Source organism: Hyperolius riggenbachi, chromosome 3, assembly GCF_040937935.1.
Source record: "Hyperolius riggenbachi isolate aHypRig1 chromosome 3, aHypRig1.pri, whole genome shotgun sequence".
Classification (NCBI taxonomy): domain Eukaryota; kingdom Metazoa; phylum Chordata; class Amphibia; order Anura; family Hyperoliidae; genus Hyperolius; species Hyperolius riggenbachi.
In genome coordinates, this window is record NC_090648.1 from 265,805,779 (window position 1) to 265,829,763 (window position 23,985).

General features: G+C 41.7%; 1 protein-coding gene across 1 annotated transcript in view; it reads right to left on the reverse strand.

Annotated features, from left to right (window-relative positions):
• LRRK2 (leucine rich repeat kinase 2) overlaps nucleotides 1-23,985 on the reverse strand; it is a 202,666-nt gene that overhangs the window by 120,172 nt on the left and 58,509 nt on the right. The window contains 9 exon segments of the mRNA XM_068276292.1: nucleotides 1,350-1,465; nucleotides 2,233-2,406; nucleotides 5,339-5,618; nucleotides 13,780-13,950; nucleotides 16,300-16,428; nucleotides 17,052-17,191; nucleotides 17,877-18,021; nucleotides 18,757-18,890; nucleotides 23,142-23,266. Coding sequence (XP_068132393.1) covers nucleotides 1,350-1,465; nucleotides 2,233-2,406; nucleotides 5,339-5,618; nucleotides 13,780-13,950; nucleotides 16,300-16,428; nucleotides 17,052-17,191; nucleotides 17,877-18,021; nucleotides 18,757-18,890; nucleotides 23,142-23,266 — 1,414 coding nt within the window.

A 23,985-nucleotide genomic window follows, 5' to 3' on the forward strand; every position in this document is an offset into this window, starting at 1 on the left:
AAAAAACGCTCTGGTCCTAAAAGAGGAAAAAAAGTGCTTCATTTTTTTACCATAATTATGTATAAATGATTTAGTCAGTGTTTGCTCATTGTAAAATCTTTCCTCTCCCCAATTTACATTCTGACATTTATTACATGGTGACATTTTTACTGTGGTCAGGTTATGTAGCTGCTCCTAGCTGTTTTGGCTGTTAGAGACAGCTGTAAACAGCGAATTCCTGTCTGTGAACATTGTTACATTGTGGCAGTTTGCCCAGAGTACCGCGGTACTCAGAGCTTCTTGTGGGAGGGGTTTCAGCACAAAATCAGTCATACAGCGCCCCCTGATGGTCTGTTTGTGAAAAGCATTATATTTCTCATGTAAAAGGGGGTATCAGCTACTGATTGGGTAAAGTTCAATTCTAGGTTGGAGTTTCTCTTTAAGGCCATTTTATATGTTGGTCCTTAAGTGGTTAAAACAATCAGCTTTACAATGGAAATGCTGTAACCAGAACTCCAGTGGAAAGGCTTTACTCATTGTGGCTTACAATTTACTAGACATGTGGAAGACTGATCATTACCTTTTTATGTAGGAAAAGTCTTGCATTAGTCAATGTTCATAAGCTGCATAATGTAACATACAAGTCACTAAGCAATTCATGTAAGTCCCAGCAGAGCACAATCTGGTGCCAAAGGTATTGCAGGCAGGATCCCAGTATAATCATTTGGACCAATCACTGCATTTTCTCAGCAGACCTATCTGATGCCAGTAGGCATCATTTCTCCCTTGTAAACACGGAAACAGCAGACTGCCACACTTATCGATTGTAAATGCTTTTTAGATATACCGGTATGTCATTTGCATATATTAATGGAACTCCCAGAAATAAAATTATAAATATGTAACATTATAAAGAGCATAACTTACAAGGTCATGGTCTGTGGCAACACATTCAGAATTCAGTCTACATTTGGACCATAAGATGCACCAACATTTCTCCCCACTTTTTAGGGGGGGAAAAGTGTATCTTGGCGTCCAACAAATACAGTACTTTACAGGAAAAACAATGACAACTCACAGGTCGGAGACTCCAACAGCACATCTCAATGCTTACTATGTTTCAACTTCGTATGAAGGGTATAGCGACGTACAAGCAGAGCACGCTATCTGAAAAACCTATTTAGTCAGGTATATTTGTCAGCTCCCAACCTCAGAAATTTCTAAGAATATTTGATTCTACAAAAAAAACAGTACTGCCTAATTTCAAAAATACAATGCTCTCTTTGGACTGCAATATGCAACCAGACAATTTAAAAGAACTCAGTGTCTTTTAATAATTTCAAAATCAAACACATAAAAGAACAACATACCAGTGAGTTGGTCTGTCTTTGTCCTGATATGACGTGACTTGTCTTTGAATTTTCCTTGTGCATGTCAAGACTACCAAATGAAAGAGACTTTTTCATTGGAAATACACTGTCACTGCCTTTAAAATAAATGAATAATGAATTTTAGTTTAAAAAAAAATCCATTATGAATAAGTAGCTGTTGCATTTCAGACAGTTTTAATGGTTTAGTGTAACACAAGAAAATATTTCTTGCAATGTAAAAAGTATCTCCTCCTAGGGTTGAAAAACTATAAGCAGTTTATTTGGAAAGAAAGTGCCAAAGGCATGTCTTTGCAATGGACAGCAATCTTTAGAAACTTATTCAAATAAAGGTGCCCATACATGATACAATTTTTTAATTAGATGATTTACCGTAGTTCGATTATTCCATTAGATCGAATATAAAGATATTTCCAACATGTCTGATCGGATTTTTATAGAAAAAACAGGATAATCATTAATTTTTCTTGAACGAAAAAAAATATTCTTTTCAACTTTCATTCGATTCGATCGTTTTGGTCGAAAAAAATCTGACAGAACTGCCAAATTGGCAAGCAAGCATAATATTTATTCCTGGTATTTGCAGGTAGCAGTTTGTCAGCTTGATAAAGAGCGTCACAACTCGAAACAGTGGACTGCTGTTGAACTACTGCTTTTTAATGAGAACAATAAAGATTTGTAACTACATTGGTGTTGCCTGATCTGGACCATATCTCATTTGCATGGAAAAGAAATCAAGTGCTTTTAATTAAGTAAAAATAGGTTTCATTAAAAGGAAAAAAGAAAAATAACAGCAACACAAAGGCCTTTAAAAATAAAACGTCTGAATAAAATAGATATCTAAATAAACGTTGTGCTTTATTACCTTCACTGTCCATGTCATCACTGCAGGGGAAGACATCTTCAAAACCATCATGTGAGAATGATTCATCCCCTTTATCAAGAAATTCCTCAACGATACTTAAATCTGCTGAAGACCTACAACCATGATGTTTGTTCTGATGACGTAAAACCATCCTTGCTAAATGTGGCCCCAAATCTGAAATTAAAATACATGCATTCAAAAATAAGGAAAAACATAAAATACAAACCAAAAGGAACAAATGTAAGATTACATGGAAAGCATTTCTGAAACACAGAACTGGAGAAAAATGTCAGGACACACTTAAAATAAAAAAAAAAAAAATTAAAAATAAAATTGCTTAAATTTACCAGCAACAATGTTACTCCATCACTAGCCAAACGGGCACATAAAGGGCTGATGAATTCATACAGCTTAAAAACAGACCAATCAAAATGATCAACTACTGTGTTTGCTTGGTCCAAGACAAGGTGCATACATTTGTATGAATGAGAATAGCAAATGTAAGTTGCGGCAACATTTTGCCATGACTTTCAGTATGAAACAGACTGGATTGCACACACTGTGTTTGTTATTTCCTGCAGTTTCTGCCTGCAATCTTGTAAACCAGTGGGGCTGGAGGCCCTCCCTACCCTACCCTCAAAATTTCGAGTGTAGGAGGTATGAGTGCTAAGATATCAGGGGGGGGGGGGTGTTAATATTAGCATTATGCAAATTAGGGACTAACTGCATATGATGTAATTACCCACAAGGCTAGCCAATCCTGAAGTTTAATTAGACCTAGGACTACCATTACTGAGTTAGAGAGATTTCACCTTTTCAGCTGCATTTCCATTGGCTGCAGGACTTTTTCCCCTCTGAGAACTGGGTTTTCTCTGACTAACCCTGCCATCAACTTTACACAAGTGGTGAGAGTTAATTTCCATTTTTTAGTTCCTCTTTAAAGAGAATCTGTATTGTTAAAATCACACAAAAGTAAACATACCAGTGCGTTAGGGGACATCTCCTATTCCCCTCTGTCACAATTTCGCCGCTCCCCGCCGCATTAAAAGTGGTTAAAAACAGTTTTAAAAAGTTTGTTTATAAACAAACAAAATGGCCACCAAAACAGGAAGTAGGTTGATGTACAGTATGTCCACACATAGAAAATACATCCATACACAAGCAGGCTGTATACAGCCTTCCTTTTGAATCTCAAGAGATCATTTGTGTGTTTCTTTCCCCCTGCAGTTCTCATGCACTGAAGTTTCAGGCTGCTCTTTTCTTCCTGCAAACAGCTTTGCCCTTGTCTGTAATTCCTCACTATGTGAAAGCCCAGCCAGCTCAGAGGACGATTTATCCAGCTTGTAAAAGATAAAAGAGAGAAGCTGCTCTAATCTAAATAACACACAGGCAGTGTGCATAGAGGGGCCTGGAAGGGGGAGTTCATAGCAGAACCACAACACTGAAGAACTTGGCAGCCTTCCAGACACAGGCTGACAAGTCTGACAAGAGAGAGATAAGTTGATTTATTACAGAGATGGTGATAGTAGAACGTGCTGCAGTAAGCCAGAACACATTAGAATAGCTTTTGGAACTTGTAGGATGATAAAAAACAGGATGCAATTTTTGTTACGGAGTCTCTTTAAGACACATAACCATAAGTCTCTTCAGTTTAGAAAAAGTATGTCTCATATCCTGGGTGCACCTGTTTTAATATCACTCTGCAATACTGGATCTTTTCCTCTCTGCTGTAATAACAAGTTCTTTATTCTATAAACGTTTGATTTTTTTTTTAAAGAAATGATGTGTGACAAATCCACAATCAGTACGGCTTGATCTGTACATCCTCGTATATTATCCAGGGAGGAAACTCCTTTTTCTCCTGTATTACTTGAGCATATTTTGAACATAATCTTAATACTGTACATTCAAATGAGAAGGTTGTGTAATACCACTGTGTATATGGGACTGTTCATCTTCATAATAAATCCACTAGATGGCAGAAAAGATCTACAGACAGACTTACTTGCTTGCAAACTCCATACAGCCCATTATGTCACCAGAAATAAACACAAGTATGAAGCTTCTTCACACACTGAGTATCATCAACACATAGAGAAATCTAAAAAGCTAGAAGAAATGTGCTACTTATGCATTACGTTACAGTTGTTTCTAACCTTCAATAATGCTGAGAACACACAATGCAATTTCTCGTCTGATCAACGAGAATCGGGCGTTTATTTCCAACATGTCTGATCAGTTTCTGATCGAGAAAGGACTCGATTTTGCGAAGTTATAAAAAAAATTGATTCCTTAATCGATCTGGAGCAGCTTGGACATGTACATATGGTACAATTTCCCACCCAATCACCAGTTGATTGGACGGGCAACTGCATTGTGTTTTCCCAGCATAAGAGAGGCAGCTCATCTTAGTTTGTGGCTAATAAGGTCAATATTGACAGATAGCTTGGTGGTGATAAATCCCCTTGTGGTCACCTGGGTCTGGATAAACAACCCTTTGCTTGGGTTGTCTTTTTCCCCATGAGCTGGTGGACAGGCTCTTTGGCAAACACTACGGCTCTGGTTAGGACCCGCCTTAAAGGACAACTGAAGTGAGCATGATATGGAGGATGCAATATAAATTTCCTTTTAAACAATACCAATTGCCTGGCAGTCCTGCTGATCTCTTTGGCTGCAGTAGTGCCTGAATCACACATCTGAAACAAGCATGCGGCTAATCTAGTCAGACTTTAGCCAGAAACAACTGATCTGAATGCTTGTTCTGAGTCTATGGCTAAAAGTATTAGAGACAAATAGATGATCAGCAGGACAGCCAGGCAACTGGTATTGGTTAAAAAGAAATAAATATGGCAGCCTCCATATGTATCCTCACTTCAGTCGTCCTTTAATAAAAATGGATCTCCAGTGTGAAGATTGATTCTACGATTCTACATGTTGACTGACGCGTTTCCTGAATTACACCCTCGCTTTCTCAAAGTTTAACATTTTCAAAATTATAGTCGGCAATGTATAATTTTACATTGTTTTCAGTTTATGTAATACAATTGATCACATTTAAATGTGTTTATCATACATGACTCCTTTTACTACAGAAAACGCCACATACCTTGCTTTCCTTCTTGATCTACAGAGGATAATTTTAGTGTTGGCTGTTTTTCTGAGAACAATGGATGAAGCCATGAAGGTTCTATTTTGCCCATATGGAATCCTCCCAGGCAAATGCTGTTGTTAGCTGCATCCAAGCCAAACTTCTTTAATAACAAGCTGATCATCTCGTTACTACCATTCTTAATACTTATTTGAAGCGCTTTCTGTCCGTCTTCCTCACGAACTCCATGATTTAATAACAGTTCCACAAGTTTAGGATTAATGCCCTTTTCACATGCCTAGCAAGATAGAAGGAATGTAACATACACATAAATATAATTCATACTTCTTCTAATAGGAGAAAGGACACCCAAACTTTAGGCCTAAAAGTCCTAACTAAGTCTGTATAAACCTGTATAGCTGAAAAAAGTTTAAATTGTAACATAGACGAGCTAAAAAAAAAAAAAAAAAAATTTAAAATGTCCGAATTGCAAACTACCGAATGCATATGCAATTAACTTTTTTCTCTTGAGTTTTCTCCTAAGTGATATTTTCAAACTTGTCAATAAAATGTCTTTTATGCAACCAGCAAGCAAGAAAATACTTAAAATAATTTTGTTAGTACTTCTCCAGCTACTTTTATTCCTTTTTTAATTGCAGAGTGCTGGAATGTTATTTTAAACCGAAGATGAAAATGTATCCCCTAGGAGAAAAGTCAGGAGAAAACTGGAATTGCATATGGCCATGGTCCACTAAGTGCAACATTGCCCTAGGATAGTTTGGTTTTGGGATCAAGTGTCTCGCTTCCTTAAACTTTTACAATGTGGTACTCTGGAAAAGATACAACGGTTCTTTAACATTAGTGTCTCTAACCCTTCTACATCCCCTCAAAACCACCTAAATATCCCAACATCCTACACCTCACTTCAGCAGCCGGCAGGAAAGCGATATTTAACAGGTGGATCTACCCACTACTCCCACTATTCAAGATGTCAAAGATGTCCTTCTTGACTTGTTCTCAATGGATAAAGTAGACACTATTTTACACAAAGAAAAAGGAGCCAAAACGTTTTTCAGGAAATGGAAACCTTTTATTACAGTGAACTTTACCAATGAGATTCAATCACTTGTCGACCCCTTCAAATACACGAGCTGGTATTGTAAGGAACACCTACGAGGCACCCTCTGTCCTTTTCTATTGACTGCATGTTAGGTAGTTAGTTCATCATTCCAACCGGTGATGCTGCCTATTGTTTTTTTCTCCACGACCTTATGAGAAAGCAATCGAGTTGGGAGGAAAGGGAAGGTGAGGGTGGGATAGGGAGTGATGGGGATTGCTTAAGGAGCTTGATTTGTTGTATTAGTTTCAACTTTACATGCAGGTGCTGATCTAATAGTGCCTCCTAGGAATTTGTTATTAGATATATGTTTGCAAATGTATCCTTTTCTTGCGTGATGATGCTACGATTCAACTGATTCCCAGTTCTGTGATTATGCATTTTCTGTATGCTAAAAATCTCAAATAAAACACGTCTTTTAAAAAATAAAAAATAGTATACATAAGTGGAGCTTCCTCCAGGTATTCAGGTTGATCAGTCCTTCGCCAGCCTCCTCCCACTGCCTCGACTCTCCACTATGGGGCCCGGTAGGTGAGCCTATTGGCACAGGCCTGCCACGCGCGCTGCCGGGCCGCACATGTGCATTGTGCTCCGACTCACTCACTTACCAGAACCCATAGCAGAAAAGCAAGGCAGCGGAGGAGGCGAGGGACCAATCAGCCTGTATGGGGCTGGAGGAAGCACCAGGTATGTATACATTTTCTTTTTTTAGCTTGTCTCAGTTTCGCTTTAAGTTCAAGGGTTACATCTAGTAGTCACAACTCAATGGCAAAGTATGCTTTAAAAATATGATTTCAGGGATGTAAAAATATACATGGCAGATAACATAAGAAGTTTCAATCAGGTAAGCAGGAAAGTCTTTGAATAAGGTATTTGGCATCACTGCTAATATGTGCAGTACACGTATACAGCTTGCTGCAGACTATTGTATAAGTTCTCCTCTTTGCAGCATCCTACCTCACAATTGTGTTCAGAGCAACTAATTGCCCAGGTAGTGCCATTTAAATGCCTGTTGCCACTCCCCATCACCAGCATAGCTAGTCTCTACAATATGCTCATTTGCCATAGAAATACCTGGTCACTACCTGCCAGCTCCTAATATGGTCTGTCCTCTAGCTTGTTGACAGGTTAGGAACATGCCTCTCATATTCAGGTTCATACTCTAAACACTGTAATGAAAGTGTTCAAATTATCTTTAAATTTTTATTGATCTCCAATTTAATAATCTTACACAAATCCACATATAAGACAAATGATAAATTACACAGAACCAGAGCTTAACCACTTCACATCTAGACCCCATTTCTCCCTTCTAGATCACAGCAGTTTTGACATTTTAACTATATCCCTATTTAATCAGTAATTACTTTATCCCCACTTGTGGCGCCTAAATTATTCATTGTCACGATCGGTGTAGCAGGGAGAGGGTCTGATTACCGGTGAACTGCAGTATCACCGAGAATGCAGAATATACCCGATTATCGATGATCTGCAGTATCACCGATAATCCGATATAACGCTAACCTCTGAACACCTGAGTAGTGTAAGTGCTTGGTGCAACAGTAATACCTCGAGGACTAAGCCTCAGAAACAAGTGCCGTACAGTATGAAGTACTGCAGCAATACAGATTCCTTCCGAAGGCCTGGACTCTCCCGGGGGAGGAGTCAGGCGGAGCGTAGGAAGGACAGAACGTGAGTGACAGCTAGGAGAGAGTGTCACTAACAGATCTGGGAACTGCCTCTAACAGTAAGGTCAGTTCTCGAAGTCAGGCAAGCCAGGTCGTAACACACGGACAAATACAGTACAGATTCAGAACGCAGAGGCGGAGACTAATAAACAAGCAGGGTTCGGCAACAGGGTATCAGAAATATCGGGGTACAGAATCAGGAGTCAGATGCAGAGTCTAAGAGCGAGCCGAGGTTCGGCAACAGGGTATCAGAATGACAAGGTGCAAGATCAGAATACAGAAGAATAGTAACAAGCTTGAGGAACCTGAGCAGCAGGTTCCCAATGAATACAGGATGGGCCCTGGGGCAGTAAATACAGAGCTGGCCCTGTGGAGCAGGTGCCCAGCAAATACAGCGCTGGCCCTGGGGAGCAGGTGCCCAGCAAATACAGAGCTGGCCCTATGGAGCAGGTACCCAGTAAATACAGAGCTGGCCCTGTGGAGCAGGTGCCCTGAGGAGCAGGTGCCCAGCAAATACAGCGCTGGCCCTGGGGAGCAGGTGCCCAGCATATACAGAGCTGGCCCTGTGAGCAGGTGCCCAGCAGATACAGAGCTGGCCCTATGGAGCAGGTGCCCAGCACATACAGAGCTGGCCCTGTGAAGCAGGTACCCAGCAAATACAGCGCTGGCCCTGAGGAGCAGGTGCCCAGCAAATACAGAGCTGGCCCTGTGAGCAGGTGCCCAGCAGATACAGAGCTGGCCCTATGGAGCAGGTGCCCAGCACATACAGGCATGAACTATCTCCTAGCGATAGAGATAGTTCTCAGGGTCGGGAAGGCCAAGTCGGCAACTCACAGACAAACAAAGTACAGGATCAGAAGACAGAGGCAGTGTAGTCAGACAGGCAGAAAGTCATAACAGATAATCACAATCAAACTAGTACTTTAGACTATCAACAGAATCTAGCTAAGTGTAGGATTACAGCTCCAGCTGGTCCCGGCACACTTTTGGATCTGACTAAGGGTCTGCGTGCTACCACGAAGTGATTGCAACGACAGGCAACCAGCAACTGACTAAGCAGCAGAATATATAGTTGCTGGACTCTGCTGCCCCGCCCGAACCATTCAGCCAATCATGAGTCCTGCAGGAACCAGCTGACCTTCCTGATCAGCTGACACTTCCTCTGCAGGTATAAAGGTCCTAAATTCAGGCCCGCGCGAGCATAGCTCTCCATCTGCCTCGATGCACTAACAGACCCAGCCACACCAAGCACATGCTGCTGCATGCAAACAGCCGCTTTGCTGTCAGGACATGCGGCGGCTTTTCCGCGTTCCACCACACAACCAGACGCAAGCAAACCGCCGCGTAGGACGCGGAGTCAGCCGCCTGCCTCTTGGCACACACGGCGGCTTTTCCGCGTTTCCTCACATTCATATATTATTTTTTACAAACTAGGCTTTCATTGGGCAGTTATTTTTTTTCCCTAGAATAATTTTATTTTCCTTTGAATTTTAATGGTAAAAATATAAATAATTATTTCTCAGTTTTTACCCATTATAGTTTTAAAATAAAACATGTTGCTGTACATAAAAACACATATATTACTAGGCTATTTACCCCATTTATCACAAAACTTGAACTATCTTGCTTGCACAATGTATGGGGAAGATACAAGATTTCGAAATAAAGGTGCATATTTGCTATAGTGTGCACTTTTCAACTTGAACTGTAAATATAATAACAAAATATTTTTAATGGCCGAAATAGGGGATGAGAGATTACTAGGGGGATAATTGGCATTTTATTACATGGGTGTATAGACTAAAAAGTGGGAGTAGCTAAAAAAAAATTATTTTATTAATTCCCACTATGAAGGTGCCCCTATTATATGCCTTAATTTCACAGATCTCTCTTTTAAATGCCCCCATTAAAGAGTCCTCAAATTCAAAGATCCCTATAGCCTCCCACTTAGAGCGCCTTTATATACAATTTCCTCTTATAGTGGTCCCTGTGTTGTGTGCCCTTTGTACTGGTCGCTATGCTGAGCTCTCTATAGTGGCTCATGTGCTGTGTCCCCCCTATAGTGGCATTCCTCACTATATTCCTTTGTAGTCTAGTGGTCTCACCTTCTTCCTTATAGACTGGTAGGTTAGTGCCCCCCCCCCCCCCCCCCCCCCCCCCCCGCCACCACCTTTATATAGATCTCTCTGACAGTCTAGCAAACAAATCCCTTATATAGATCTCCCTAGTGGTCTACTAGCTGGCATCCCCCTTAAAGGAAATGTCCAGGCTAGAGAGGAAAAAAAAAAAAGATCTATTTACCCAGGGCTTCCTCCAGCCCCCAACAGCTGCTACTGCGTCTGCGCAGTACACTCCGGACAACGTGGACTTGATTGACAGCGGCGCTCGCACAGGCCTAGTAGAGGACAACCTGTTAAAGGATACTCGAAGTGAGATAGACATGGGTATGTACAGTGCCTAGCACACAAAAAACTATGCTCTGTTCCTTTTTTTCTTTCTCTGCCTGAAAGAGTTAAATATCAGGTATGTAAGTGGCTGACTCAGTCCTGACTCAGACAGAAGTGACTACAGTGTGAACCTCACTGATAAGAAATTCCAACTATAAAACACTTTCCTAGCAGAAAATGGCTTCTGAGAGCAAGAAAGAGATAAAACGGGGAAAATCTTATCAGTGAGGGTCACACTGTAGTCACTTCCTGTCTTGATCAGGACTGAGTCAGCCACTTATATACCTGATATTTAACTCTTTCAGGCAGAGAAAGAAAAAAAAGGAACACAGCATAGTTATTTGTGTGCTAGGCACTGTACATACCCATGTCTATCTCATCATGTCACATGCCACCTCTGGTATCCTTTAAGGTCAGCCTCTGCACTGGAGGGGACCGGCAGTCAGCGGCTGAGAGCGGAGCTGCGGCATGGGTCATAACGGCTGCCAGGGGCCGGAGGAAGTCCCGGGTAAGTAGATTTTTTTTCTCTCTAGCTTGGACATTCCCTTTAAATACATTTCACTGGTGGCATAGTGGTTCCCCCACCTCTTTTCTTACAGATATGGTTAGCAGTCTAGTGATTGCCCTCCCATATATAGATCTACCTGGTGGTCTTGTGGTCCCCCACCTTCAAAAATATATTTTCCTACTGATGAAGTGCTCCCTCCCGGAAAGCATAAAAGGTATTGTGACCCAAATGGGGAGCTCAATTAACTACTTCGGTACCGGCAGTCTCTGGGCCCCTTAAGGACCAGAGACTGCTGGTACCGTAAAATGCCTCCCGACGAATCGCCGCATATACCAGCCCCTCTTGCATCGCTGCAGGGCCCTCTCTCTGCCGTCTCTATGACAGCACAGCTCTGTACGCCGGTCAGGAGCCGCTTTCATTGGCCGCAGATATTTGAAATCTACATTCTGTCAGAGCCGTGCAGCCACAAGCACGACGTAGATTTCAACTGCACTGGTCCGGAAGCGGTTAATATAAACCGTAACCAAAAATGATAATTGTTTGGAAGGCAAGGACAATGCTCACAATAGCTACTACCCTCTGAGTTCTTAGTCCGGGTCAACTTATACTTCCTCATAGGTGTGGTAGACTGTTTGAAAAGGGAGAGACCCACAGCTACTACGAAGTGCGTATTTACACCTGAATGAGAGATGGTTATATGTGGTTTGACATTTGTATTATATATATACAGTGGAGGAAATAATTATTTGACCCCTCACTGATTTTGTAAGTTTGACCAATGACAAAGAAATAAAAAGTCTCAGAACAGTATCATTTCAATGGTAGGTTTATTTTAACAGTGGCAGATAGCACATCAAAAGGAAAATCAAAAAAATAACCTTAAATAAAAGATAGCAACTGATTTGCATTTCATTGAGTGAAATAAGTTTTTGAACCCTCTAACAATAAAAGACTTAATACTTATTGGAACAACCCTTGTTTGCAAGCACAGAGGTCAAACGTTTCTTGTAATTGATGACCAAGTTTGCACACATTTTAGGAGGAATGTTGGTCCACTCCTCTTTGCAGATCATCTCTAAATCCCTAAGGTTTCGAGGCTGTCTCTGTGCAACTCTGAGCTTGAGCTCCCTCCATAGGTTTTCTATTGGATTAAGGTCCGGAGACTGACTAGGCCACTCCATGACCTTAATGTGCTTCTTCTTGAGCCACTCCTTTGTTGCCTTTGCTGTATGTTTTATGTCATTGTCGTGCTGGAACACCCATCCACGACCCATTTTCAGTTTCCTGGCAGAGGGAAGGAGGTTGTCGTTCAGGATTTCACGATACATGGCTCCGTCCATTTTCCCGTTAATGCAATTAAGTTGTCCTGTGCCCTTAGCAGAAAAACACCCCCAAAGCAAAATGTTTCCACCCCCATGCTTGACAGTGGGGACGGTGTTTTGGGGGTCATAGGCAGCATTTTTCTTCCTCCAAACACAGCGAGTTGAGTTAATGCCAAAGAGCTCTATTTTGGTCTCATCAGACCACAGCACCTTCTCCCAGTCACTCACAGAATCATTCAGGTGTTCATTGGCAAACTTCAGACGGGCCTGCACATGTGCCTTCTTGAGCAGGGGGACCTTGCGAGCCCTGCAGGATTTTAATCCATTGCGGTGTAATGTGTTTCCAATGGTTTTCTTGGTGACTGTGGTCCCTGCTAATTTGAGGTCATTCACTAACTCCTCCCGTGTAGTTCTAGGATGCTTTTTCACCTTTCTCAGAACCATTGACACCCCACGAGGTGAGATCTTGCGTGGAGCCCCAGAGCGAGGTCGACTGATGGTCATTTTGTGCTCCTTCCATTTTCGAACAATCGCACCAACAGTTGTCACCTTCTCTCCCAGCTTCTTGCTAATGGTTTTGTAGCCCATTCCAGCCTTGTGCAGGTCTACAATTTTGTCTCTGACATCCTTGGACAGCTCTTTGGTCTTTCCCATGGTGGAGAGTTTGGAGTCTGCTTGATTGATTGATTCTGTGGACAGGTGTCTTTTATACAGGTGACTAGTTAAGACAGGTGTCCTTAATGAGGGTGACTAATTGAGTAGAAGTGTCTAACCACTCTGTGGGAGCCAGAACTCTTAATGGTTGGTAGGGGTTCAAAAACTTATTTCACTCAATGAAATGCAAATCAGTTGCTATCTTTTATTTAAGGTTATTTTTTCGATTTTCCTTTTGATGTGCTATCTGCTACTGTTAAAATAAACCTACCATTGAAATGATACTGTTCAGAGACTTCATTTCTTTGTCATTGGACAAACTTACAAAATCAGTGAGGGGTCAAATAATTATTTCCTCCACTATATATATATATATATATATATATATATATATATACATACAAATACATTCACACTATATATATATATATATATATATATATATATAAAAAATTTTTTTTTTAAGTAAATACTTTCCCCACAGTGTTTGTTATGGCAGCAGCAGTTTGGGTGTGTTGGAGAGATGGATATTGTTGCATTGCTTCTGTGTTAATTGGTTAGTGTCACACCCAAAACCTACCATCCCAGTAAAACTGCTGAGAAAGGGAAATGCAACATGGCCAACAAACTTTTGTGCGAGCTCATGTGCAAGCATATTGTTTGCTTCACTTACAGCAAGTTACTTACATTATGCAACACATATACCCACACCAGTAAGAGTACCTGAATGATCAATGATGTGTGTTTTGTCTTTTTATTCACATCTGCTCCCAACAAAAGCAAGCATTCCACTATGGCAATGTGATTTTCAGCACATGCCTTTACCAGCAGGCTGTTCTTCAGGTCTTCATCCACAGTCATTTCAGAAAAACACTGATAACAGAGTGCCTGAAACTAAAGCATGAAGAAGAATGTAAACCAAAATATCTGTGGTCAGTCGGCAGCCTAGAGAATTTCTCTACCAGTCTTGTAGTGATAACATTTTTAAGTTAGAGTAAATTGGCAATGTATTTCAGAGAGCAGTCTAGTTTCAAGGAGGATAAGATGTTCACTATACATTGATTAGAATAATGTAAAGAAATCTTCATGGGAAAGAATATTTTACTGTATATTTGAATGTAAAATTGACATTGATGGACTGAAGAGACAGGCTGTTTTACACCAGGGGTTAGGGCTGGTTCCCACTTGCTTTAAAGAGAACCGGAGGTGGGTTTGAAGAATATTATCTGCATACATAGGCTGGATCTGCCTATACAGCCCAGCCTCTGTTGCTATCCCAAACCCCCCTAAGGTCCCCCTGCACTCTGCAATCCCTCATAAATCACAGCCACGCTGCTGACAAACAGCTTGTCAGAGCTGGCTGTGTTTATCTCTATAGTGTCAGTCTGCTGCTCTCCCTGCCTCCTGCAGAACTCCAGTCCCCGCCTGCATCCCTTCCCTCCCTGTTGATTGGAGGGAAGGGACGGGGGCAGGGACCGGAGCTATGCAGGAGGCGGCGGAGCAGCTGAGACTGACACTACAGATGTAATCACAGCCTCACAGCACGGCTGTGATTTATGAGGGATTGCAGAGTGCAGGGGGACCTTAGTGGGGTTTGGGATAGCAACAAAGGCTGGGCTGTATAGGCAGATCAAACCTCTGTATGCAGATAATATTCTTCAAACCCACCTCGGGTTCTCTTTAAAAATGGATCCATGCGACATGTTTTTAAAGCTCTGCTGAAATACAGGTACTGGATCCTATGTTAAAAATTGGATCCGCTTCCACTTGTTACAACACACGGATTGTACATGGATCTGTGTGACACGGAATGCATAGTCCCAACTTGGTACATTTTCCTGGACTGGATGGAAAAATGTGCCCAATGAAAGCCTATGAGAATGGACACTGTCAGTTCTCACTAAGAAAACCGCTGCATTACCGCCATGACCTCATACTAATGTGCCGCCACTCGGTCCATCCTAAACAGCCCAGTGGCCAGGGGATCTCCGTTGGGCTAGAAAAGAAAAACAATGGGAATCCTCATCAACAGGGAAAATTCTTATTGGTTTATGTTGGACCAATGAATATTCTCTCTGTTGCTAGGGAGAATTGGCCTGCTGCAGCCTTAGAAGAGCCATGATGCTTCTGCTGGCCTCCGGGCTGTTAAAGGTATGGAGCGGCGGTGAGACAGGTGAGCGGCGATGCGTACGGGCGGACGTGATCAACACATGCGGAAGCGGAACGGACAGGGTGCGGACGCGGAACGGTCGGGTATATTTGTTGCATGTGGATGCAGAACCGGCGGAATGTGCTTACCGTTTTTGTTCTGCATCCGCTCAAGTGTGAACTGGCCCTTAAGAAGGATTAACCTTCTTACACCTCTTTGACTTGGTTACATCCAAATTAAAATCTGTAATAGCCCTGGTGTACTTTTATAGACGGTGTTGCAAAGGAGATTCAGTAAACAATGGCCAGATTAAACAATTATTTTGTGTCCTTGAAGTGAAGCAGGTGGCTTTGGCACACAGCAGTCAGCGCTGAGTGCAAAAACTAGGAGCCACCATAACAGTAATGTTATACTTTGCGGGGCGTGTAAGGATAATCACGGACCCCAAATTATTCCTCCTGCCGAGTTGGTATGACTCGGAGGGGGAATAGTATTTAAAGCTGCCGGGGTTTTGAGCAGCAGCAGGGTGAGCTGTCATTCGGATCACTCTGCGCCCAGCTCAACAGCGGCATACTAATATGTATGCCGTTGCAAATGCTAGATTATGGTCATCGAGAACAATTGTTGGTGACTGTTCTGGATAATATTTTTGAAATAATCACTACACAGACACACTGCTTAGATACAGTCAAGCTGCCTGTTATATGAAAAGACAGGGTGTTCGTGAGTGGTGTACAAGCATGAGGCACCCTCGGGGCAAGAAGAACAATGCCAAACAACAAACAGTCTCTGTTAAGTCTCATGGCAGATGACTAAAAAAAAACCAATATACAACCATGCTGATGCTAGACTGTTGCCAGAAAGGATCACAAATAATCACCTCTAATGACAAGAATGTAACATATAGTTTACATTTCTAGAGTAAACAAAATCATTATATCTGCATTATGGGATATAGATTATTGTTATAAGTATAAGTAACAAAGCCCTTTGTACAAGGCTTCAAATGTAGCAGAATACTTTATAAACAAACAAAATAAAACCTCTAGAAAATCAATGAACAGCAAACAGAATAAAGTCCTATTTTTTTTTACTTTCTGATCCCGTTTCTTTGCCAAACACATGGAAATCTGATAGAAAAGCACAATGTGAAATTCTTCCAGATCTAAAAACTTTGCAAAACTGTGCGACACCTTCATTAATGTCAAGGCTGTCCGAAATCCCTGAAAGGATAAAAAGAAGAATCTCAATTGGTTGGTAAAGACACATAAAATAGCACAATGGAAAGAGCTGCACAGGACAAGAAGCTATGAAGTAGTAGTCATACTTACTATAGGGGTGGAGAATATAACTGAACTTGTTATGAAGAAACTAAATAGCTATACTAGTTATTAGGGGGGAGGGGGAGGGAAGAAAGTGGATATATTTATAAATACTAAATAATAATATAAATTAATAATAATAATATTATACTTAATATAAGGGAACATGGCTATGCTTGCATCCTCGAATTACACTTGAGTATTCAAATTTCCCAAATTAAAAAGGGTCAGATATCTGGGTGGAATTATACCGTAAGTTGTCCTTATTGTCTGACTCGCCCTTATGTCATCATCACCTACAGTAAACTGTCAGGGAGATATGGAAAAAAGCACCAGCCAGGGTTTCCCTGTGAATATAAAAATTCCCCTGGCTACTTCTACTATGCTGATGCCGATATATTAACTCTTTGAGGCCAGTACCGAAGCTAAAGTTCTTACTACTTCACTTCTTTCCTTTTGTGAGAATACAAAAAGGGTAGTGCATAAAAATTAGTTTCTTCCAATATTGTTAGGATTAAACATACCTCTTCCTGAATACTTGCAACATCCTTGTACCGTTGTAATGTGGACACAAGATGAGTTGATAAAACATGCATTGTGGCAATACACAAGTTTTTTCTTGTAAGCAAATACGATAAGAGATAGAAACCAAAACACTGGATTTCTACAAAACAAAAGAGAATTCAAGCCTGAGTCCAAGCAACTAAGAAAAAAACTGTACAGTACACACTTCACCATATCCCCAATCTACTAAAACTCAATCAAGAAACCAAAACACTTTAGTGAACTGATCACCGTAGTTCTTGATTTCAGTTATGGCATCTAGGAAGAATTGTGTAAACTGCCAAAAGACAGCTGATTCTTTACTTCAGTTGCAGATTGGTATGGGGCAAGCAGATTCATACTGGGTATTGAGCTTTAGCTCATGAGGAACAGCTTACTGCTCTCCAAATACTTAGGTCCTATCATGCAATAATGCACTGCAGCAAATCTGACTCCACTGTAGTAATGCTAGCAGTCATCAGTAGCTGCTGCAAGCAATCTGCAGGTTTGGACCAGGTAATAGTTTAGATATTAAGGAAAACTTGATCAATTTATTTTTTTTTAAAATCTAACTTCACCTATCCATCATACAGATTTATTGCAGATGTATTGGGCATAGAGGGAATATAAAAAATGTTAGTTTCCATGTCTCAGTAAGTACAAGCTACAACAACCAAAGAAAATATAAAGTAGTTTCCACTGGACAACTTGTTTTTTTTTTTAGCAAATATTTAATCTCACCTAAAGAGCAAGATCTTCAGGGTTAAAGCATTTTTAATGAGGAGAATGAAATCCCTACATTTTACCTTGGTTTCCTGGATACATCTGAATGGTATGTAGAATGGTATCAATAGCTCCCTGTTCAGATAGAAGTTCCGGAGCTCCAGAACTTTCCAACAGGCAACTCAAAACTTTTAAGCCAGTTTCCTGTATAGCAGGATTACCTATAAACTGTAAAATAAATAAATAATAATTAAAATAAAACTACCCTTACCGGTAATTAAACTTGATAATTGAAAAGCACTTGTATTTGTCAGGAACAGCGCACTGCCTGAGTTTGCCCGATGATGGCAGTGGGTTTCTGGACTGTGGTGGACTTCCGAAAACTATAAACAAAGTTGTAGTTTGGAGGTTTCAGGTCAAGCAAATGATAAAAATAAGAATGACTGTACTATAAAGCAATTATGACTTCTGGCACGCCCATGTTGTATGTTTTCGTGTTCCCATGGCCAGGAGTGTCCTGCCTTCATATGACACTGAGCCACAATGCGGTGACAGGGTCATATACATAGCGCTGTCCCCGGCTAGTGACGCACTCCCTGGGCAGGAAGTACATCACTGGGATTCCCATCGGTCCGTGCATGTATTTACTGTGTCGCTTATTAACTTGCATACAGCCTTTGCGTCACCAGTGCAACATTTTGAATACTTCTGGCGCACCGCATCATGTTATGTGTGCAAGTAAGCATAGATTTGCATGACCCTTGCGGCGGGGATTCGGTGGGGAAGAGTAGCGCAGTGCGATGCAACATGCAAGTGTACAAGGGGCCTTAAGGACATCAGAAGATGACAATAAACACAATGTGGTTCATAAATTCACAACTGCAAAGGAGTTAGACTCTGTATAACAGTGCTTGGAAAGGGTTACAACAGTGATAACTACATTTGTGGTTTTACTACACATACTTTATTGAGGGCTTCCAAGATTAACTTGTGTGTTCCTTCCAGTAAGCACTGGTTCTTGACCACCTTCACAGGGAGTTTTAGAGATGCGTCTTCTTCAGTTTTCATGGTATTACTTGACACAATTATCATATTGTCTGAAAAAGGAATGCTTCAATATTTTCTAAAAACATAAACCTTACCAAGCATGCTAAGATATACAGCTGAATATCACTTTAACATACAAAAGGTAACTTCGGAAGTGAAGTAGTATAATGGTTCACTTATGAAAGGCAGATGAAAAAATAAATTGCAAGCTAAAAAAAAAATGCAAAAAAAATTATAAACATACAGGGCTTGATTCACAAAGCGGTGCTAACTGTTAGCACGCCTGTGAAAAATCCCTTAGCACGTCTAAACAAGCTTTTCGCGCATAAAACTTTACGCGCGCAAAACTTTATGCGCGTAAAACTTTACGCGCGTACTGCACAGAGCGCAGGGCGCACCGTGCGATGTGCCCATTAAAGCCTATGGGACTTAGCGCGCGTAAAACTTTGCGCGCATAAAACTTTACGCGCGCAAAGTTAGCGCGCGATCTGATTGAGAAATCCGGTGCTCACCTACTTAGCACCCTGGTTAGCGTGTCTAAAGACTTTAGACGTGCTAAGTAGGTTAGCACCGCTTTGTAATTCAAGCCCACAGTGTATTACGCATACAATATATTTGTGATACTATTCTTCACAGTGCTTTGCTGTGTACAGTATTTGAAATGGTTGATACATATTCATAGTTTACCTAATTTAAAGAGAAACCGCAACCAAGAGATGAACGGCATCCCAATCAGCAGCTGATACCCCCTTTCCCATGAGAAATCTTTTCCTTTTCTTAAAGCGAACCCAAACCAAACATTTTTTTGACTCAAAATATTTAGTTGCACCACTCTGACACATACAAAGATAAATAAACACTCCTTCAAGCAGGGGCGTCTGTGTCATTAGGCAACTCTAAATTTTTGCCTATGGCACAGTTGGTGGCAGTGGGCGCTCTGTGCGTGTGTTTATTTTATTTTATTTTTCTTTCAGCCAGCCAGGTCGGCGCCGGCTGTGACAGGCAGCTCAGCCTGTGCCCGGCGCCGCCTACTGATCCGTCCCCTTCCTCTTCTCCGTTCAGAGCCTCCGAGCAGCACGCACGTTAGTTTATATGTGCAGTGCGTGCTGCCGCCTACTGATCCGCCCCCTCTCCTTCTCTGTGCTGACTGGTGCTGAGCGTGCGATCACCACACGCTGATTTACACACCGGCGCCGCCCCTAACTCCGCCCCCCGCCTGTCACACGTGGTTGAAGTGACGCACCAGGACGGCTGGCTTGGCTACACAAATGCAGAGGCGACACCAGCTCACAGTGAGTGCCCTCTGCCTCTGCTGCTCGCAGGCTCAGCTCTTGATAATTTTTGTATATGCCTCCCTGGCTGGCCCTGATTACCATCCCCCCCCCCTCCCTCCCACGCTTGCCCCTATATATCCCTTTACAGGCAGTGGCTCCTATAAATAAATATGAAAGGCAACGACATTAAGGGAAAAATGACAGCTGGGACAGACAAGACCGTTGCTGTTTAGTGGTTGTATTTCCCGGGTGAACGCTGGCCACATTATGATTATTTCCTGGTGAACGCTGGCCACATTATGATTATTTCCTGGTGAACGCTGGCCACATTATGATTATTTCCTGGTGAACGCTGGCCACATTACGATTATTTCCTGGGGAACGCTGGCCACATTACGATTATTTCCTGGGGAACGCTGGCCACATTACGATTATTTTCTGGTGAACGCTGGCCACATTACGATTATTTCCTGGGGAACGCTGGCCACATTATGATTATTTTCTGGTGAACGCTGGCCACATAAGATTATTTCCTGGGGAACGCTGGCCACATTAAGATTATTTCCTGAGGAACGCTGGCCACATTACGATTATTTTCTGGTGAACGCTGGCCACATTACGATTATTTTCTGGTGAACGCTGGCCACATAAGATTATTTCTTGGTGAACGCTGGCCACATAAGATTATTTCCTGGTGAACGCTGGCCACATTATGATTATTTCCTGGTGAACGCTGGCCACATTATGATTATTTCCTGGTGAACGCTGGCCACATTACGATTATTTCCTGGGGAACGCTGGCCACATTATGATTATTTCCTGGGGAACGCTGGCCACATTACGATTATTTCCTGGGGAACGCTGGCCACATTACGATTATTTCCTGGGGAGCGCTGGCCACATTACGATTATTTTCTGGTGAACGCTGGCCACATAAGATTATTTTCTGGTGAACGCTGGCCACATTACGATTATTTCCTGGGGAACGCTGGCCACATTACGATTATTTTCTGGTGAACGCTGGCCACATTACGATTATTTTCTGGTGAACGCTGGTCACATTACGATTATTTCCTGGGGAACGCTGGCCACATTACGATTATTTTCTGGTGAACGCTGGCCACATTACGATTATTTTCTGGTGAACGCTGGTCACATTACGATTATTTCCTGGGGAATGCTGGCCACATTACGATTATTTCCTGGAGAACGCTGGCCACATTACGATTATTTTCTGGTGAACGCTGACGCATAATGATTATTTCCTGGTAAACGCTGGCCACATTATTTATGATTATTTCCTGGGGAACGATGGCCACATTATGATTATTTTCTGGTGAACGCTGGCCACATTACAATTATTTCCTGGGGAACGCTGGCCACATTACGATTATTTTCTGGTGAACGCTGCCGCATTATGATTATTTCCTGGTGAACGCTGGCCACATTACGGTTATTTCCTGGTGAACGCTGGACACATTACGATTATTTTCTGGTGAACGCTGCCGCATTACGATTATTTTCTGATGAATGCTGCCCACATTACGATAATTTTATGGTGAATCATTGCTGTGTTATAATTATTTTATGGTGAATCATTGCTGCGTTATAATTATTTTATGGTGAATCATTGCTGCGTTATGATTATTTTCATCAGGGGGGCACCACATGGGGGGAGGGGGGCGCCACAGGTTTTCTCGCCTGGAGTTACAAAATGGCTAGAGACGCCCCTGCCTTCAAGCCTATGAGCATTTCAATGCATGCTTTTCACCCTTCTCTTTTCATAACTAGGGTTATACAGGTGGCAGCCATTAGCAATTCCTCCTTTACCGGACACCACCTACTTCACCAGTTTGCCAGATTCTGTCCCGGCAATATGAAAGGAAGGGAGGGGTTCCTTCAATATATGTAAAATATTTTATATTTGTCATCATGCAGCTGAAAAAAGGCTGCTATTTATTATTATAATTTAGAAAATAGATTTTATTTCTGAAATCTTGTATTTTTTAATTTAGGTCCACTTTAAACGGATCATCACGGGGAGTCTATATGGCTAACATTGTGGTGAAACCCCTCCCATAGTGTGATGTCCTGACAGTTTCCTGTCCGTGAACCCATTGCATTGTGGGAAATAGCTGTTTACAGCTGTTTCCGACTGCCAAAAAAGCAAGCAGCATCTCCCTCCACTGACATCACCTGCCAGCAGTACATAGGTCATAATGTGATAAATGTCAGAATGTAAATCAGGGAGAGGAAAGATTTTACAACAGGCAAACACTGACTAAATAATTTATACATAATTATTGTAAAAATGAAGCACTATTTTTATTGAAATAAAAATGTCACTGGAGTTCCTCTTTGAGAACAGTTTTGCAGTTAAAAAGCATATCAGTGCAGCACCTTTCTCATTCTACAATGACATTCACCTGTGGCAATATCCTTATGTAGTCTTGAGGTGGAAGCAGGAAATGTGGGCACTGGAAGCAACATGGAAGTTTGGGCACCACCATAGGTCCCCAATTCCACATTGGCTAATGTAGAATATTTGGGCGTTGTATCGAATATTCTAGTGGCTATTTTGGGCACTCAAATTCACGGGTGCCTTTTTGCATATATGCATCTGAGGTATCCTCAGACAATTAGATCAATAATTTGGGATTTAAATAATGTCATATCTATTCTGTAGTATACTAAAATCATCTCCATGCAACAGATGACAAGACATACTCCTGAAAGAGTAAAATTGCAGCAATGAACGACACAGAAATCGCTAACACGAAATAACTGACGCGTGGTAACACTAGGTCAGAAAAAGACAAGACATACTCCTGGAAGAGTAAAATTGCAGCAATGAACGACACATAGAAATCGCTACCGCGAAATAACTGATGCGTGGTAACACTAGGTCAGAAAAAGACAAGATTTCTTTCCAGCCAAATTCAAAACAATAGAATGAATCCTGTTTAGATCTTGTATTGCTACACATGATTTATGAGTGAAAACATAAAACAAAAAATAATGGCTTACCATTGGATATCATTTGTAGCATCACACGCAGAGCCTCCAGCTGAACACAAGCCACTTTCCTGTGATTCTTCATTGCATTCATCAAACTCGTCGTAACCACAGTCATCACATCCAGATTAAAAGATCTTAAAAAGTTGAAAAAAATGTGAAATTTAAAGTGGAGGAAGACACACACACACACACACACACACACACACACACACACACACACACACACACACACTAAGTGTTTTTACTTACCTAGGGCTTCTGCCAGCCCACTGCAGCCACCCTGTGCCCACGACGTTACCATACGATCCTCCATTCCCCCGCTGCGGCTCACTTTCGGTTCTGACAGTCGACAGTTTTTTTTATTTTTTATACACCTTCAGGTCCGCTTTAAAGGACAACCGAGGTGACAAGTGACATAATGGGCTCGATTCACAAAGGCATGCTAACCTGGTTAGCACGCCTAACAGCTTCGGACATGCAAACTAGGGTGCTAAGTAGTTTGTACCTCTAACGATGTTACAGATCGCGCGCAAAGTTTAGCGCTACATGCAATACGTTGCACCATTCGCGTGCTAAGTACGCTTAGCACGCGAACAGTGCGACGTTTCGCACGCACTGGTGCGACGTTTCGTTTCACTGGTGTGCTAACACTTAGCACCCTTTAGTGAACCAAGGCCTATGAGATAGACATGGGTATGTACAGTGCCAAGCACACAAATAACTATGCTGTGTTCCTTTTTCGCTTCCTCTGTCTGAAAAAGTTAAACATTAGGTATGCAAGTGACAGTTTCTGCTTGGGTCGGGAATGAGTCAGACTGGGTCAGACTATAGCATACCCCTCACTGATAAGTAA